This window comes from Fibroporia radiculosa (genome assembly GCF_000313525.1).
Source record: "Fibroporia radiculosa TFFH 294 genomic supercontigs, scaffold9110, whole genome shotgun sequence".
NCBI lineage: Eukaryota > Fungi > Basidiomycota > Agaricomycetes > Polyporales > Fibroporiaceae > Fibroporia > Fibroporia radiculosa.
Window position 1 is genome coordinate 63,817 of NW_012133460.1, and position 18,842 is coordinate 82,658.

Sequence of the window (18,842 nt, forward strand, 5' to 3'; positions counted from 1 at the left end):
GTTGTCATCGGCCGTCATCATCATTAGCGCAGCAAAATCGCTCTGATATTAAGCGCCTATTGCGTCGTCGCGATCGCATTTTCGTATGTCGCTGATTGTCTTCACACAAGTTATAGTGTGAAGACATCAGCGTCCTACGAACTGCGACTCTGACAGCATTACTGTTCGCGCAGCAACATACATTCGAGTAAGCATAGTTCTTCAAACACGGTTTCTTTCCCTAGTCTCTGTACTTACTAATATATTGACTAGACTAAGCTTGATTCTCAAAATTCTGTTCCGGTACCATTTCGTCCGAACTATGTTGCCATGGTCGACACTCGACCGATGCTGACTTCTTCCCGGTCATTTTACAAACTTTCTGTTTTCACATCATGGACCCGAACATCATTGGCCACGGGCTCACTCTGGGCCGCTACAGTAAATAAACAGACACCGGAAGCGAATCTCGCTACTGTCCGCTGCCGTCGGCCGTGTATTTGATACTGCTGACGTGAAATTTACAGACTCATGGCACTCTAGATTACAGGAAGTTTTATGGCTCGTCCAAATTCATTGTCGGCTGATACTAACTGCAGAAGTGTATTCGAAGATTAAAAACGTTTCCTTGAGAAGTACAACCGGAATGTCCTGGATAGGTAATAGCTTTTGGCGCGGAAAGTGCTTTAATATTGTTGGATTTGTCTAGGTATTTGGCCCAACGTTCTGATGCATCGTTGACTTACCACCGTCTTTCAAGGGTGAGAGACAATTCACATACTCGTGGGTCATATCTCGTGAAAAGCACATATATGTGCCGCACGGGGAGTGCATTACACTGTAAATGACACCAACTTCTGCGATGACGACGCTAGGCTGTCATTGCATCCTGAGCTATCACTGCTCCCTCTACACCCACCTAGCCGCCATCGCGAGGCCTCGATTGCACATACATGTCAAGAACTTCCGGAGTCTGTCAGCGGACAGCACTCTCGTCATGACATGTGGCTCTTGCGGAATGATGTGTAATCCGCTTCGGTACGGTTCTCTTGCAATAAGGACAGCTATATTTTTACTGCATATGCTAGGTGAGTTTATTTACGATACGATGTTGACTTGAATCGGAGTGATGTGTGGGGTTTTTGGGGTGATTCGACTCGTGAAGCTCACCCATAGATTTGCCAGGGACGCTTCTCTACACAGACCTGCGAAGTCGATAGCACTATTGACCCGCAGAACTTCTCACAAAAGCGGATTCACTGTAATTGTCTTCAATGTACTCGTGCCTATTTTATGGTGGACTAGGTCAATCTAGCTCTATAAGGGTGATCATAGTGAACAATAACCAACTTCATGGCATATTCCGTCCTTTCCCTCCCTTTGGAGCGAGACAAGTGTCTCATGGTGCATCTATGTATAGCGTGCAAGCCGGTTGCTCGGGTCGTAGTGTGCGTGATAGATCTTGTGTGGTGTGCCACAACATCGCCGGTGGCCGCAACGGAAGGTGAGTGTAGCCAGGAAAAGGAATTGGCTGATGGATGCACGAACATAAAAACGACAATTGGCGAGATGGTGGTTTGATGCGTCCGCATAGGTCCGCATGCGCATAACACTGATGCTCATTGCTGCCTTACTAGCGTAATGGTACGGCAGCTTCGCAAACGGTGGGTGTCCATATCAGACAAATGATAGGCAATGCGAGCAGGACGTTGTATAGTTTTATGTTCGGTGTATTTTTGCACAAAAATCTCAATCTTTGATGTTCAAGCATTCTCAGCTATATCAGTTAGCGTTCAGACAGACTACACATAATATTTGGTGGTCTCATAGCGATAATATTCCCCAGACTAATAGACATTGACGTACTTACGTCTCAATGATTAATCTTCAAGTATACTAGTGACATTACTCGAAGACCAACCATCAGGCTCGAAGAGTCCTCTGCAGCCATTCGTCTCCTCCATACCGTCGCATCGCTCCGTCCCTCCATATCTTCCAATCTTCCTTCGGGTTTTCGTGTTCGGAGGCGCCACATGCAGCACGGAGGCCCGCCAGCATATTTGGGAAAGACTCCGTATCTTCAATTTCACCGCCCAAACAGAATTCCAGACGATGTTGGATGCGCCCGTTGCGGACAAGCGCCGCCATATCAGGACGGCCTGCGGTTTCTAGGATAGACGCGAAGAGCTGCTCATCATCACTGAGGTCGTTCTTTCCGTCATAGTATGCGCCGACGTCGAGGAGGAACAGTGGAGCGGAGAATGCCTCCTGCTTTGACGTCGTCAGCGCACCTTCCCAATCAATGATACCAACAATATTGAGATCGTCGTCGACGAAGATGTGGTCTCCTTTGTCGTCCGTGTGCTTCAAATAGAATGAGCTGCGGGCGCCACGCTCGTCGGTAACAAATGAAGGCATGAGATCGAGGAGATAGCGATGCACTAGGTAGGCGTCAATAGGGTGCTTCACGTACGCCTCCTTGTTTCGGATGAGCTGCAATTGCTGGTGAGCACTGGACATGCGATACTGCAGACTGCTACTGAAGGGACCCAGTAGACGGAGCTGCCCGTCGTCTGCAACATCAGCGGCTGCCTGTGCAATCAGTGGGCCAACACGTCGAGATGAATCCTCCGGACGCAAGCAGCCAATGGAGGGAAGGGAGTGTTTCTCGAGTTCTATGAAGATTTGAGCCAACTGCTGGAGAATCTTTTGCTTTCCTGCGCCCTCCAACTTGTACCACTCTAGTGGCTTGCCGGCTAACTTTTCCATCATGATGTAGCCAACACCGACAGGATTCTGTGGGGAATCAATTGCGACATCGAAGACTTTTGGTACCGGAATTGTAGTGCTTGCGAGGAATTGTAAGGTGGCCGCCTCACTGAGTAAGTTATGATTTTGCAGCTTAACTGGTGGCGAGGAGGCATTGTGGCGACGAATACGACAGATCCAAACGACTTTGTCGTCGAACAGTATGTCTACGTGATAATTCATCCCACCCATAACACTTTGCGATAAAACCGGATCATATGAGAGCGGCTGAACTTGGCACGGGACACCCCGTAATTTGCTTGCTCTGGCCACCAAAGCTGCGACGTCGATACGCGCAAGAAGAGCAGTGATCTCTTGGTTCCGTGCGCGCTCGGAGGCATCCAGCCACCCATCCTCGTCAGTCTGATCCTTACATGTGAGTTGACGGATCATTCTAGGCTTCTGGTTGTACTCGCCTCCCAATGTGGACAAGAATGGGATTCTGACTTGAGGTGTGTGGCGCACAGGTTATTACCACACAAAAGGCAGCCGCTTCCACGAACAGCAGGGTTTGGACAGCTGGAAATAGTGCAGGTATGCAGAGGCATTCTGAGTGAGTTATCGTTTACGTTTCAGTGGTTTGAGAGTACTGAACGAAGAAAGACCTTGCATTGGAACGCACTGGTTTAAACTGAGTCACAGCTCACATACAATCATACCGCTTACAGATATTCCTGATCCCTGAGCCCAAAAACACTTATTTGGTTATTCGACGACCCGAATATGGGATGGCTTGTTGATGAGATGGATCTGTGTCTGCATGCGAGGCATCACAATGGACCCACAATCATGAGAAATTCAGAAAAATATGTGTTTCTGATGACTCTGTGTTCGTCAAACGACCATATCGCGAGGCCAACATTGGTAATTTCTCCACTGATGAACAGATATGCTGTGAGTCTCGTGTAAAACATATCTTCCACGCGCTAAAGCGCTGCTTGAGGTATGTGATTCCATCCTTCGTTTCGAGAGCAGTCCCATACCGGAATTCTAACAGAACAAACCACATACGTATACTTGTTCTGAGTCATGTCCACCCATTGCAAAATGTACAAGACATGGCAGCTTTACACTGCCTGGTATGCTGGATGGACTGAACATTGACAAATTCTGCAATATTGCAATATTCGTGATCAGGTATGTGGATGAGATATAAAAGCGTGCTTGTTCAGACATTCAGAGCATCTCACTCGTCTCAGCCGGAGCAGCACTTCACTCCAACCATTTTAATTTGCCTCCCTACAAATTGTTTACATCCTTATTACACACCATGGTTGCTCAACGTTGCCGTACTCCTGGATGTAATAATTGGGCCGTCACAGGAAAGAATCACTGTCCCCTTCGTGAGTACATCATGGTACATGTGCACATCTATCCAGAGTTGAATTTGGCTATTTGCAGACGACAAACACAATTCTCGTATCGGTGCCCTCACTGCAAGCATGCGTATTCATGTCGCCACAATCTTTGGGATTTCCAGTGATTTGTGTACAGTAGTTGAATAATCGTCTCTGAGAAGTTGCTGTGGGTCAGTCCATTGAATTGCGTTTCATGAAGTTTGAACCCTCATTTCTCTGATGTACTTCGATTGCCGCATGGCTGATCTTCTTTTTTTGAATCACCCCCTCTGTGTCTCTGTTTTGTTTTGTAATATAATCTAACCCTAAGGAAGCTCAAGGGGTACATGGGGTCATTATTGGCAATCTAGACGAAAGTGACTCAAGCATCTTCTCAATACGCGTCAGCTTGCTCTCCAGCTGTGTCATCCTTGTATCCTGAGTAATGGCTTTGTCGTTCGCTTGGAACATGTTGTCCAGCTTCCCGTCTATCTTTCCCAGCCGTGTCTCCAAAGACACTAGGCTGTGTTCAATAAAAACTCGCCCTTTGTCTGTGATCTGCTCTTGACATCGCACGAGAATATGGGTTGCGGTATGTGTGCCATGAGAGACACCACCTTTCATATCACACCTGTCACAGACGAATACGCTACCTTCATTCAAATGAATCAGCCATGATCAGATCGGACAATCATCAAACACTGACCTTCACACTCAATACAGTACCAACACGGGAAAGTGAGAGATTGGGAGCACGATACACAAACGGGTCCATTCTGCACCAGGTCCCAGTGAGCCTGAATTGTTCCACTGTGCAAAAGCTCGCATCTTCGTTCTTCTGCATCCTCGAGATCGGCTTGGGCGCGTCGTAGAGCGTCTTGTACCTGTACTTCGACTTTGCCGAAATTACGCAGGTACAACATCCTCCTGGTTTTGAAGACATTGTGGGATGGTAAATGGGGTGAGGGTAAGTCATTTCGCCGGTTCTGGTTAATTTGGGCAGTAGCACAACGCGGGTCCTCGCATAGGTCGATCGTGCTGAAAGCCTTGCTGTGCAAGTCGCAGTCAATACAGACAATGCGCCCGCCGCTGATTACTCCTCCGCAACTATCGCACGTCACGCTAAGATAGAAATGAGCCATTGTAAGCAGCAATGATTCCTAAAAGCTTACCCATGCACGCACACTGTGCGAAGCTTCAGCCGGCATAGAGAGAAATAAAAGCGAGCGTCAGCAGGGCTCAGAGATTGCCTACAGTTAGCAAGTTCTTGCTGCTCATCTTGATCGAGGGGACGTCCGTAGTATGTTCGGAACAAGAGATCAAGGTATCGAATTCGAATGTCCCGGCGGCGGAAGAAAACTGACCACGAATACCGTCTGTGAGCGACGCCATCTAGAGTGGCCGAAATCGCATATTTCCATAGAGCGCGCGATTTATTGAGTTTAAGCTCCATAGGTGATGGGCGATGAGAGAGTGTTTGGGCTGGGAGTCGAGAGAAAACAAAAAGCCCAGAAACGTCGTCTTGACCCTCCCAATCACCGGACAATGTCATCCCATTCTCGCTGAGATGACCGCGAAAGCATTTCGACTCGAACGGTGCTGAGCATTTCATGACAAATGCAAAGGAAAGATCTCCATCTGCGCCCTTTTCGCATTCTCCGGTCAAGGTAAAGTTCGGAAACATGGATGATCCTGGAATACTTCCGGAGGCCATGTAGCTGCGCTCTTCCGACTGGACGTGGAGAGAGAACATTGGGGATATTAGCTGGCCCTGTGCACCATATAGCAGTGCATGCCATGTACCCGCTCTGTAAATGATCGTCAGTCAAGGCGCACGAGTCCGATCGAGGAGCATACATTGCTTGAACAGGATCTATGCCCTGGCCAATCTCTCCGATGATCAGTGGCTCGTGAGCTTCCTCGTAGGCTGCGCGATCGAGGTCTTGATTTAGGTCATGACCGTCGGCGTCCTTGTGAGAGTGATTGAGAACCGAGCCAGGGTCAACATCTTGAGCTTCTTTCGTATCATCATAGGAGTGATGGTGATGAGAGGAGCTCATGTCGCGCAACGCCTTGCGATTGAACAAAACGCTGGGATCATGATAATGATCGAACTGTAGTACGCGTTAGGCTTCAGAGGAGGATGAAAATGCAAGTATAACATACAAGGCCGGCATACGTTATCCTAAACTGCTGCGTGGGGTCCATATTCTGATGCCTGAAAGTATCTATAGGATGTTGAGTCCGCGCTCGTAACGTCTAGCCACGATTTACCTTCTAGTTCCTTGTGACGACTGTCAACAACGCCTACGACCAGCCATATACTTCGAATGGAATTCCACAATTCACATTCATCTATGACTTTCGTTTTACATAGCCGCATGACTTCGAAGTCACGTTTTATCATGAGATAAAGCAGAGGGAAGAGATTCTGGATTTTCCAAAGAATGATCAGCGTCGCGACTCAACCACACAAATTCCTGCCAACACCTTCTCGATTCGACCGGGCCCAGTGACAAGGTTCAGTGTTGTTAGATCATCAACGTGGTACTTCACACTCTCGAGATCGCGTTTGATACGGGTTTCTTCGGAAGCGACGTATTCTTTGAATCGTGCTCGTACCTTTTCCGTAAGGATGAAGGGCTGCAGTGACGATGTCAGAAGCATGACTGGTTGCCATACATATTCTAGGTATTGGTCCACTATACGGCGGTTTGCGTTATGTACCGACGCCTCCAGCGAAAACATTTTACTGAAGAGCTCGTGGATCTTCTCTCTGTACACGGTTGCTACGTTCTGCCATCCTAGAAGAACAATCAACACATGATCTTTGTAAATGGACAAGACCCAGTTACCAACGGCCCAGTATGCCAGCCAATGCGCGAGACTGAAGATAGAGCGTCAATTGAGATACCATCCAAACCTCATCGCTTACCTCCAATCCTTAGGCCTTGATGACGAGAAAGCGTTGACTTCTGCGATCGTCGCATATCCGGACGCATCTTGGTTAAATGCCTCCGTGATAGATTGGAGCCTCTTCATCGTAATCCAATGTAGAACCCAATCATCGTGATGAAGTGAAGACGCGTGCCCATCGGTCCTTTCATGTCGCTTCCTCTCCTCCACTTGATCATGATAATAATCCCTGATGGCCAATACCAGATGTCGAGCCTTCACGTTCCCTCGCCAGCCCTAACATAGAGATCAATACTTTCCAGACAAATGCACGCAAGGCCGCTCACCATTTCTTTCCAAATTTTGCGCAAATCCTATGAATATTAATTAGCTAACTGTTGTATGATTATGAGGGCTTGGACCCACAGGATCGACGATCTTGTCGTGTGGACCAGCGGCGACATTGGTAATGATACGATCGGCCTCCTGGTGCACAACCGAAGCCATTTCCTCGGCGAGCTGTTGCCATTGTATTTCGAACTTGCGATAGAAAAAGACCAGATTCTGTTCAATAAAGCCGTCGATGTCTTGAATTTGAACCCTGGCATCGCGCTCGCTATCTCGAACCCTACCCGCAACTTGCTTATCTGGATGACGACTATCAGAACGCTTCTGGTCAAGCGCAATGAGATCGCGAATGGCATTGTCGTCTCGTAAAACTGCCTCCACTCCTCCCTTCCGCTCAATATGAGCAGAGATCTCTCTATGCTCTGCGGGAACATGTGACTGAATGAACCAGATGATCTCGTCGTTCCTGAAATATAACTTGAGTCGCTAGCTTAGACAATCAAAGAATCGGACATACCGTCGTCTCAATTCGAGTGAAAGTTCGTCAAGTTTCTGATCGATCTGATCTACCTTGAGGCTAGTGAATGCAGACAAGACAAGTTGTAAGGATGTTCTTCGCTTGGAGAATCCATGAGTAAAATCAATGAACATCTTCTCCCACATAAGACCTTTGAGGACTTTGGCGACGATCTTCGCCTTACAGTACGCGTCGCATACGTTCGCGCACTTCTTCATCTCTACTGCAATCTCTTCCATCAAAATTTTCATTCGCTCCTCGATCCCCACGCCTTTGGAGTCTGTACTTCCTGCTGGTACAATCTTGAGGCTATAGATCAATGTCAATATTCCACATAGCGTCTCAAGTGGAAATCAGGCGTACTGTAAGAGCACTGAGAGCATGTCTCTCATTTCGACTAGCACTGCTACAACCTTCTCTTCGTTACTGCGATGTCTGTGCACAAGTGTGCAGATTGTCTTGAAAGTCATTGCAACAGCTGGGATACTGTCATTACAGCATGACCGGGAAGAAATATAAGAGACATTTACCATGAGTGACAGGGTGTATCTTCGCCACCTCTTCCAGCGCTTCGAGGAAATGGGGCATATGTTCGAAAACTTGATGAATAAAATGCGGAACTCCATTGCTCACAACAGCCTCCGCAACGTCAGAGACTTTGTCGGGTACTAGACCAACTACGCTGATCGCCTTTCCGCCATCTACGACTGCATGTATGCATTAGAGCTATCGGATATCATAGTTGGTTTCGCCACGTACCGGTGTCAGGTGAAGGATTTTCATTTGTAACCGCACTCTGAAGGATACGATCCACTGCCTCCATTGCCTGCTCGACCTTGTAAGCAGTAGAGGTCTCTGGCACCCTCACAGGCGTCACAATCTTTCCCGAACGCGTTGAGACATAAATGGGGTCCGGCCGTTGTGCAGTTAGAGGCGATTGAGACATGGAAACATCACCGCGACGCGAGCTCTTAGAGTTCGAATCTCGTATAGGGTGTTTCTCGATACGGCGAAAGGGCGAATGAAAGACCGCGCTGAAGACAGAGCTGACTGTGCGTCTTTGGTTTCTCTGTTGAGACATGAGTGGATGAATACGAGGGACACGATGCGCCTGTGCTGTCTATATAGCATTCCAAGCACATATTCGCGCTCACTCCTCCGTCAAGGGTGATCACTCGTGAATGGGCGAAGATAATGATCCTGACCCTCGCCGGTTTCGCGAATAACGAGCCACCAACACTCGATGGTGCTTTTCAAACGAGGCTTCTCGTAGTGTCAGAGTGATTCAATGGAAGCTCACGGCATAATGAAGAGATGCAACATGCGCAAAGTAGACACAAAGCCTCGTTTACAACATCATCCTCGTTGGACGATTTCCGCAAACCCACATTAACTTGATACGTCGACAAGATCCCGGGACCTGATCAATGCAACTCATCTCGTTACCTGAGCGTGAAAGAAGAGAAGCAATGACATACCGTCACAGTGTTCTCGAGCGACCGTTCTGCGAGGACGAATGCAACCACTTTGATCGAATGACTTGAGTCCACATCGCATATAGCGAATCGAGTCGGAAACGATTCCTGAATCAAGCTGACTGCATGTGAGTTTTTCCAGTGTTTTTGGAAATCCTTGGGTTGTCTGTGCTATGTCAAGACGCGGTGAAAGCCGGAAGATGCCTGATAAGCTAAGTAAAACAATTTTCTATCGCTTCGCAGCTCAATAAAGGTGGCGCAGCCAAAGGTTTTCCGAAAGTGTTGTAAATGCAAGTCAAAATAATGAAAGTCAAATATGTGCTCGGATCGTATGTGAGCCATCACGTGGTGGGCCACGATTTCAACACCGTAATTCACGGTCCCAGTCTTGTCTTCATTCCCCTCCCTTCCATCCGCCCCGCGTCCTCCTTCTCCTAGTCCCGATTTTGCGAGTTTTAGCGGCTTGTTGTCAGAAAACACGCCGCTTTAATCAGTGAGTACCGTTCATCGTGAAGGAATTCGGACTGACGCGATGCTTTGCTTCCAGGATTATGATAGACACCCACGCTCTCTACTAACGACTTCCTTTGAACAGCATTGCTCTTATCTCACCCAGGCCATGTCTGTGCCAACTCAGGTCCTCCCGTCGTGGCTAACGCTTTCTACAACTGTTATCACTGCGCCTAACGGACGCGTGTCTACTTCGTCCACAACCCTTCGTTTGCCATTAACATACTATGGACCTAGTGTAAGTGGTTTATCGGATGCGGCTCGTTTTGGGGCTGTATATCTTCGCTGCGTGAAGGATACATTCCTATGTGTGTGCAGGCTGATGTTCAAGGCGGGTGTCTGCCTCATGCTGGTTCTTCACCATTGGTTTTATGATGGCTACTGCCCTCCTGACGAATGCTCTATCGGAGCCTTGCATCAGCCGCGTTGTTCCAAGGCGGATTTCGTGGCTGACGCTGTCATCACCCCTCAGCCGTTATCTATCCTCTTGCATCCCCATCCCAGCTGACCGAATAAATCATAAATCTGCTTCATATCGTTAAGATGCATCTCATTATCAACGTGCCTATCTCGTGTATGGAACATCTCATGCCACAGAATCATCATTTCGTAGACTCTTCACATTGTGTTGGCGCCTACGATCCCAGTTTACTGACTGATTTTCAGATTCCTCTTGGAACTAATGGGGTTTGGACTTGGGGCGGACTTACGCCTCCTCCTTCCACTACTTCCGCCTCCACGTCTTCTACGCTAGCAACGACTTCCTCTGTGTCGACTACTTTATCCCCGACCAGTTCAGTATTTTCGTCGTCACAAACTTCGACTTCTACCACCGCCCCTGCCACTTCTGCACCAGTGGCCGGGACTGCAGGAGCCACTAGCCATGGACTGTCGGCCACAAAGCTTGGTGCTATCCTGGGTGCCGTTCTTGGAACGGTATTTCTGGTCATTCTGATCCTTATCATATTGTTATTGTGGCGGTCCTATCGCCGCGGGAGACAATCCAGGCCACCCACTGACCAGAGCTCAAGTTTCTGGAATAGACGGACGACGCTGTTCTCAATTCAGCGACAGTCACGACGACAGACACCGATCTGGACGGAATGGCAGATGGTGAGTCCGGACGACTTCAACGATGATGCCAATATTGGTGTGCAGTCACCTGGCGAAGGCTCCCCTCGTGGGAGCGGTGAAGAAGACGACCCGTTTTTGACACGAAGCCTGCGGTCTACTGCCGACGAAATGTCGCAGACGAAAACAGGCACCGACACGCTCGTGAGTATGCCGGCAGCCGCTGCCATCGCTGGAGGAACAGTTTCGACCCATCGCTCTGGGACAAAAGTTGGAGGCCCAATCATGCCTCGGAACGAGCTGCTCAGTAGAATGATCGAAGAGGAGGCGGCAATGCCCACCGTACGCGTTGTGAACGCTTCTCCCGAGGACCATACTATGCCCCTACCCCCTCCGCCTCCCATTGGCTTTGTTCAACGCAGTTTCCGTCCTGCCAGGTCTTCACAGTCTATTGGGTCTATCGGTGTATCCGAGAAGTCCATTGCCAGTATTCCGGAGTCGCCTGGCCCAGAAGCGGCGGAGTTCCTGACGGCTCGTCGGGTGAAGCTCGGCCTTGAACCTGGGGAAGGTGAACCCGGTCCCAGTTTATGGACGGGAGGTCCGTCTGGTTTGGAAAGACTCGCCAACCTCCCACGGATGAGCTGGTTCCGACGCATGTCGTTCCTCTCACCAAGAGGCTCTCGCGATGCTCCTACTCCTGTTGCTGCTGCGGCCACGGACGATCGGTATACGCGCACACCCCCTCGCGCACACTCTCGCCAGGGATCTCGCAGTTCGCGGCCGGTCTCTTGGGCGCCTCTTCCGACGCAGGAGCCGTCTAGCCCGACATCAAGCACGGGACGGAGGCCTAGGTCTCAGTCAGGTCTCCGAGCTGAACTTGGGATGCGTGAGGAACGGCCGATATCGACGCTCAGCTCTAGAAGTCGCACCACTACTGCAAGCGGCAACACGATGTATCACGACGCGCGGTCAACGCCGGGAAGCTCTATGGTGGATGTTACTTCACCAGTTGGTACGTTCGGATCTGGCGGTTCGAGAGTGCCTCCAGTTCCACCTTTACCTGCCCCGCAGCGAAGACAAGCATCTCAAACGAGATCGACAAGTGATGGAGAATATGAAAGTGTGCCTAGAGAACCACCTTCGTACGAAGCATCTATGCTCCCCCCAACGCGATTGGGTAATACTCCTACAAGCGAACTTGATGTGCTAGATGAGCCCGCGCCACGTCCTGCCTCACCCTTCACTGCGGTTTCAGGTCGCCCCAACATCCCACCTGGACTGGTGCCACTGCCCACTCCTGATGCATGGCGGAACTCCCGCGTGACAGATATGTCCATGGATACATCCGGTATACAGATCGACGTTCTAGAGGATGAACCCCCGGCTGCTCGAGACGGTTGGCGAAGCCTTGCCAGTGGCGGTGAAGGTCGCAGGATGACATTTGGCGTGGTGAGTATTGTGTTTCAAGATACATCGGAGGTGCTGATGTACATCTTCTTCAATAGCCAATGGTAGTTCATCCACGCGATGCTCTGAACTCTGAACAGGGCTCTTTGCATTCGATGCGATCACATCTGAGTCCCCGTTCAGGACTTAGCCCAGCCGGTTCTGCACCCGCTTCTTCCCGTCACACGATGCATAGCTCGTCGTCAAGGCCGTCAATGCACTCGCAAGGTCTTACTGGCAGTAGCGGCATGTCGCTGACCCACTCAAGCTCGCTCTCAGACGACGATAGAAGGCCGAGACGGCACGCAGGCGTCGGCGAAGTTGGCTCACCCCCGGTCTCCGCTGTGTTTAGCAGAGAGGGACCTTGGGAGAGTCGTCCAAGATCGCCTTTAGCTCATGCTCCTGGCATGCCTCACTTGCCGCCGATCCGCCAGTCTCCATCGTCGTCGAATGCCGAGATCCCTCCACCATATATCGCCTCAGGTACTCTCACGTCTGTTGTGACGACACGAACGGAAGACACCCACACCAACTCGAGCGTAACCACGACCTTGACGGACCCTATTACGGGCGCTGTGTTGCATTTCCCGGCACTGCCCTGGGGCGGCATCCAGGACAACAGGTGGGAGAATGCGAGGCACAACGATAACGAAATGTGGTGAGACGACCCATTATCCTTTCGGACCTGATTTTCTATCCTGGCTCAATCCATCGTCGATATGGATTACAACATTTTTGCTGGACAGTTCATGGTGTAGCGATACCCGATTCCGTCTCATTTGCGATACCTCTTCCTCCCATGATTTGCTTCATCTTTACGATCTTGTTAGAAGAATGTCTCTGCGCTACCTAGGCTTGCCTGCTCCCTTGCTTGTACCTCTATATTGCTCTCCGCTTCATGACTGTTTATGACTTATGATTATACGAGTTCCAGTTGTCTTTGATAATGAGCTCATATGATCATGAAGATCAGCTCCAACTCAACTCTAGTGACTGCAAGCCATCTCAATTCGAGAAGCTTATCATCAAATCAGGCTCATTGCTGTCTCAACTGATCGGTTGTGCTGTAACCGCCAATAGCGTTACAATTTGGTTATAGCCGTCATGATGTTTATCCATCACAATGTACAAGCATATTTAGATCCACTACAGATGATCAACTCAGTATAACTCCATGCGCAAGCAACAAGGAGATGCACCCTGCAATACAGTAGTGAACTAATGCCATTGAAACTTTGAAAGCTACAAGACATCAAGAATTACTGGTCTCGTACCCAGACGTGTCGAAGCACGAGACCAAGAATTACCAGAATGGTAACCGATCCGTAGCCATCAAAGTGTAACTCGGTGTTGCCAACCGAAGTGAAATTCAAGGATCGAGAAACGTAATGCCCAGCTCGGCTCTTTCACGAAATGTGGAATGGCCTGGGCTAATTAATTTGTTTCAATGCATATCCAGTCAGGAGTGTAGCCTTCGAGAAAGCTGACAGAGTCCGAATATGTCATGCAAGGATGTATCAGCAGGATTGAGAAAATCTCATTCCATCACGAGCTTGCCATGAAGACGGCGGCGCCTCCAGCTTCTCTCATGTATGACTTAACATACAAACTATGATACCTGTTATTTGATGCTGAACAGGTTTTGGCCCAAAGACAGCATACGCGACGGCGACGTCGGATGGCGGACAGAGATTCACGATGTGCACAGCCGGATGCTCCTCAGAGACGTGCAATGAGGCCAATATCCTAAAAACGCAGAAACCGACTTACTACATTCACTCCAACATTCTGGAGCCAACGTGGCCCACGCAGCCGTCCAATTCCGCAATCCTTTAACCCAACACGCGGTAGCACTAGCCACTTCTCAATCCAGTACAGACGAAATCGCCATATGGTCAGGCTTGTAGTCGAAAGAACCTCGAGTGAAAGGCATCCCACACCACATACAGACTTGGGGTAATTGATTTGCTTCCTCGCGAAACGGCTTACAGAAACAAAGTGAGGTTGTGTATGCTATAGGTGTGTCACTTGAACAATCCAAACTCCAAAATTCAGGCACACATACAGAGATACACTCCCCAGCGGCCAACCCCTCACGCTCGTCCAGACACAAGCCCAGGAATCACGAGCGATTGCCCCGTATTCCTGTAAATTTCCGGACTCAGGACATGTCCGCGGTTGAGAACGGCAATCGCAAGCTATTCGCCATTCGGGCCGTCGAATGCGGGTCTCTGCATAACTGGCAAACAGCCGCGGTGGACGAGAGTAAGCAGCGACAATGACGGCATGTCCTGTAAGCACTCGATTTCCCAGTTTGGCTATGTTTGGTGTCGACGACCTGCGACTACTCGATCTCCCCGCTTCACATCCGTCGGTCATGAGGGTAACCTCGCCCTCAAGCTGGCTTGAAAACCTTGATATCTGATATTGATGCGTCCTCGTTGACATCTATTATGTCTGCATCCACACCCCAGCTTACCATCGCGGACAGGAGCGACGTACATAAGTCTTGCAAGACACTCGAGGCAGTTGTGAACGTCCTGAATGATTACTGCGAGGCTGAGAACGCGATTATCACCCTGCAGAAGAAACTAGCGAAGGCCCTTAGGGATGCAGCGTCGGTGAAGTGCGTAGCGGAGATTCCGGGTAAGCCAGCTTCTTATCAGGAGCGGCCACTCTGGCTCACTGGCGCATTCAGCCACTGCGCTGGTTACAGGTGCTACTATCTTTGAGACACTGTCGGATGTCAACCAGAAATTTGTGAGGCTCGCAGACAAAGAGTGCGACGGAATCAGTGCCGAGGTCAAGAAGTGGTTCAAGAAACTTGCTGTGAGTGGCATTTTCGTTCGCGTTTAATTACTTTGGCCGTTGAATCTCTGCATGAAGCTCCACTTTATGTTACGAGTAAATATATTTTACGCTATTTTCCCTGTCGATACATATCTTATCGCTCTAAATACTAATTTGTTCTAATGTTGAGAAAGTTCCTTTTCTGTTACAAGCTAGAGCGAACTTCTTCACCTACCCGCCTTTACGGATGACTGACCTCACAGATTTAGAAAGAGGAAAAGGCTCATGATGCACGGATCGCCAGCGCCAATGCCAAGATTAGACAGGCTGGCGAGCTCTATGAGAAGAAATCCAGAAAGTATCCTCAAGAAGCGGCTGACGAACATACCCGCTATATCAATGTCCTCAGCACATTGGGACCGGAAATCAATCAGGACAAATAGTCAGTGATTTGCGTTTGGCCATGATAGCACGTCGAGTTCATTCTTCTCTCACCAGTAACCACGCGTTGCTTATCACCCAACGGCACAACAATGTCATGCATATCCTCGCTGCGTGTCTCTCGCGAGTTGCAGATGGCGAATGGCTGCGCTCATGTGAGGGTGTGCGTAGATTCTCGCCAACAATAGGACCACTAGGTGAAATTCGTGCATATTGCGAAGGTGGCTGGTCTGGTGCTATGCCTAGTGGTCTTCCAGAGACTCTGCAGTCGACAGCCTCGCTGGACCGGTCTAACACGCCGATGTCTATGAGCCGTGCAGCTACACCAAATGGTCAAGACTCATACGCGCTTACAGTCCCTCCCAGCAGCAAGCCCGCGCCGGATTATTCATCCCGGCAAGGATCCGAGCAGACACAGGATTCATCTTCGCTGGCCGCTACTCCCTCTGGGGATTCGCCGTCTGCGCCCCCACAGTATATGACAATTCCCTCGGAACCGCCTGCTAACGGACAAGCGCACAACCTCCTCTCAAGAGCCCTTGCAGACCAGAGAAATCGCTCAAACACTTCGTTAACCTCACTGGCTTCTTTTCCCTCCCCTCCTACACATTTCCCTCTACCTCCTGTTGCTGTGAAAGAACCCAGTAGCCCAATCATGGATAAGAAAGATGAATCTTCGTCTAGTCGACGGAGATCCTCTGATGTCCCCTTTCCGCGGCATACTGAGTCGCCCGTCCCACTTTCTCCAGATGAACAGGCAATTGTGGATGCTTCTCGATCAGCATCGGAGCAGGCTCTCATCCAGTCTATGTCCACTACATTCAGCGAGACTTCCAACACATCTATGCGGAAAGGTCAAGATAATACCTCATCGGAAATACAGGGTAAAGCAGCTAGCGAGCACTCGAGTGCACATTCTCCTGCTCCAGAAATGATACGGTCTCCAGTAGATCATCTTACGCCCACAAATTCGGGGATGTCGATGCGGCCTGCATCACGTCGACTTGAATCTCCTGGGCAGGAGAACAAGGTGACTAGTGGAGATTTGCTTGTGAAGAACCCAACAATCGAGCAAACAACGCAGCCTGGTGTCACTGGCGGCTCGAGCCCTATTATTGAAAGAGCTGATACGGGCAAGAGCACCATAAGCGTTGTCGCTACCCTTCGTGACCGCTATACACGACAAGTGTGTTTGATCCTTTTCCGACTGTCTTAATTCGCAGCTGATTCCTGCATAATCAATAGGCTGAACCCCCATCTCCTCCGCGCAAAGAGGTCCCGCGAGTTCCAACAAGTGTTTCTCACCTGACTAACAAATACGAATCCTCCAGGACTCCTCCGTCTTCCCCGACTTCCTCCCGACATGCCCCTGCTTCAGATGATCGACGCAGGGTGTCAGTGGATATGACCCGCCGCACGTCACAAGTGCCTATTCCAGAGCGGGTTAGTCCATCGACTAGTCACGGAAGGTATAGTATTGCAGGATCGCCATCTATGCCATCGTCGGATGAATTGGTTCTTCGGAGGCGACGTGTGGAAGAGCTAGAAGTACTTGAACTTAGGGAGCAAGAGCTGGAGCTGAGACGGAAAGAAAGGGAAATTGAAGTGCGGGCGAAGGAACTGGAGCTGGAGCGCGGCCGTCTGTTGAATGCGCGAGGCCTGGACAGCGGGTATGGCAGTGACTCCGAGCGTCTTGGGATCGTGGACCGGCTCTCTCATCGCCCACAACTTCACTTGCCGTCCGTATCTCCCACTGCTTCGCGTCCGCGCCACGCCCTCCATTCATACAGCACAACAAACGTGGCTCTCCCGCCCTCGCAACAGGCACCCACTGATTACCCATCCAGCCAGCCATCGTCACCGCTTCATCCTGCCGATCACGGCCCATATTGTACTTGTGAGGCGTGCTCGATCCCGAGATATGCCTCGCGCGATGTGCGGTCTGGGCAGGGCTCTTCTAACGTCCGGCCAGAAAAGCCCAAGGGATGGATCAGGCGCCTGAGCATGCCTGTCATGAGCAACGCATTTTCGCTGGACTCAAAGAAGAATATCAGCAGCGTGGGGATCGCGGGTGGTCCGGGTACGCGGAACAGCTTCGTCTTGCCGGAGGAGGATGGGATGTTGCGGAGGGATGCCACAGGCGGCATCCGCAATCGCAGTACCACCAATCTTGCTCGAAGGTGATGTGATACGAGTCTTTATATTGCTCAGTCTGTGATAGTCCTACGCTATTTATGATTTCTGACCAGAGGCTGATACCCATGAATAAGTCGTTTGTATACGACCTTCACCGCCACTTACTATGAATTTACGACATTAACGATTTGTATGATTGATCTCGCCGATGGAATGTACTTTTGCTGTGGTTTTTTTTTTGCTTTGAAGTTGAATGGACGTTGTCAGTGTTCTCAGATTCTAGAGCGTGGTCCCACTACAGAAGCCCAGTGTCAGGCCCACGTCGCTATCAACTTCATTCAGACTGCCGGATACATCGGCTCATATATAAGAACGCGCCATGCTTCCACCATCCTGGGATAGATTCGGACCATCCTTCATTAAATCCGATAATTTGACTGAGGCCGCCTGGCGCAGTCGGCGCTGCTAATTGTGGCCCGTCGGGATTGGGGTGGTGTAATGTAAAGCGGTTGCTATTCCTTGCTCCAGACAACCTTGCACACGATCTCGCAGCCGCACCGGTGCCACTCACGGTAGTGGTCTGATTTTGAGGATGTCTTCAGTCGCATAGATAAGCACATTATGTGAGACTATGGTGGGTTCAAGTATATGGATGAAATTGTAGCTCCAAGCTGGCAAGGATCCAGGAGACGAGAGCGCGAGCGAATACTCTATAGAAGCGAGTGAGTACGCGCCCATTGCAGACACATCGATCGCACAAAGCGAAGACTGGTGATAGTTCTCCTGTGAGCAGAGTGGATATCTAACGTCTGCCATCAATTCCCCTCGTCGGGTGGTCACTATCGTATGAAACGCATCCGTGAATGTGACGCACGCGTTCGGCGAGTCCTGTAGGGGGTTGTCTATAGCTAGCTTGCAAGCGGGGAGAAGGGGGCGCCGCGGACAAACAGAGGGCTGCAGCACGTTCACGGTCAGTCTTGGTGTCTGGCCGCGCCTCCGTACAGCAGCCTGAGCGTGCATACGCATTTGCTTGTTCAAACGTTCATGAGCTGTGTATGGCACAGAGGGGGCAGACGCGTCAACAAGCAC

General features: G+C 50.1%; 2 protein-coding genes across 2 annotated transcripts; one reads left to right on the forward strand and one right to left on the reverse strand.

The window, feature by feature from the left end:
* Positions 1-1,902: 1,902 nt before the first annotated feature.
* FIBRA_06862 (uncharacterized protein) lies at positions 1,903-8,830 on the reverse strand (the record flags this gene model as incomplete). The annotated part of the gene is made up of 16 exons (XM_012328569.1): positions 1,903-3,150; positions 4,892-5,246; positions 5,297-5,932; positions 5,982-6,238; positions 6,291-6,352; positions 6,399-6,555; positions 6,615-6,767; positions 6,807-6,928; positions 6,980-7,011; positions 7,060-7,316; positions 7,367-7,393; positions 7,446-7,833; positions 7,885-8,193; positions 8,248-8,362; positions 8,415-8,591; positions 8,644-8,830. 16 exons carry the CDS (start codon positions 8,828-8,830, stop codon positions 1,903-1,905), a joined length of 4,482 nt encoding a protein of 1,493 aa, XP_012183959.1.
* A 1,148-nt stretch (positions 8,831-9,978) lies between these two features.
* FIBRA_06863 (uncharacterized protein) lies at positions 9,979-17,801 on the forward strand (the record flags this gene model as incomplete). Its single annotated transcript, XM_012328570.1, has 8 exons — positions 9,979-10,107; positions 10,536-12,389; positions 12,446-13,044; positions 14,878-15,032; positions 15,085-15,215; positions 15,446-15,618; positions 15,675-16,803; positions 16,863-17,801. The coding sequence occupies 8 exons, from the start codon at positions 9,979-9,981 to the stop codon at positions 17,799-17,801; spliced, it is 5,109 nt and encodes a 1,702-aa protein (XP_012183960.1).
* Positions 17,802-18,842: the final 1,041 nt, after the last annotated feature.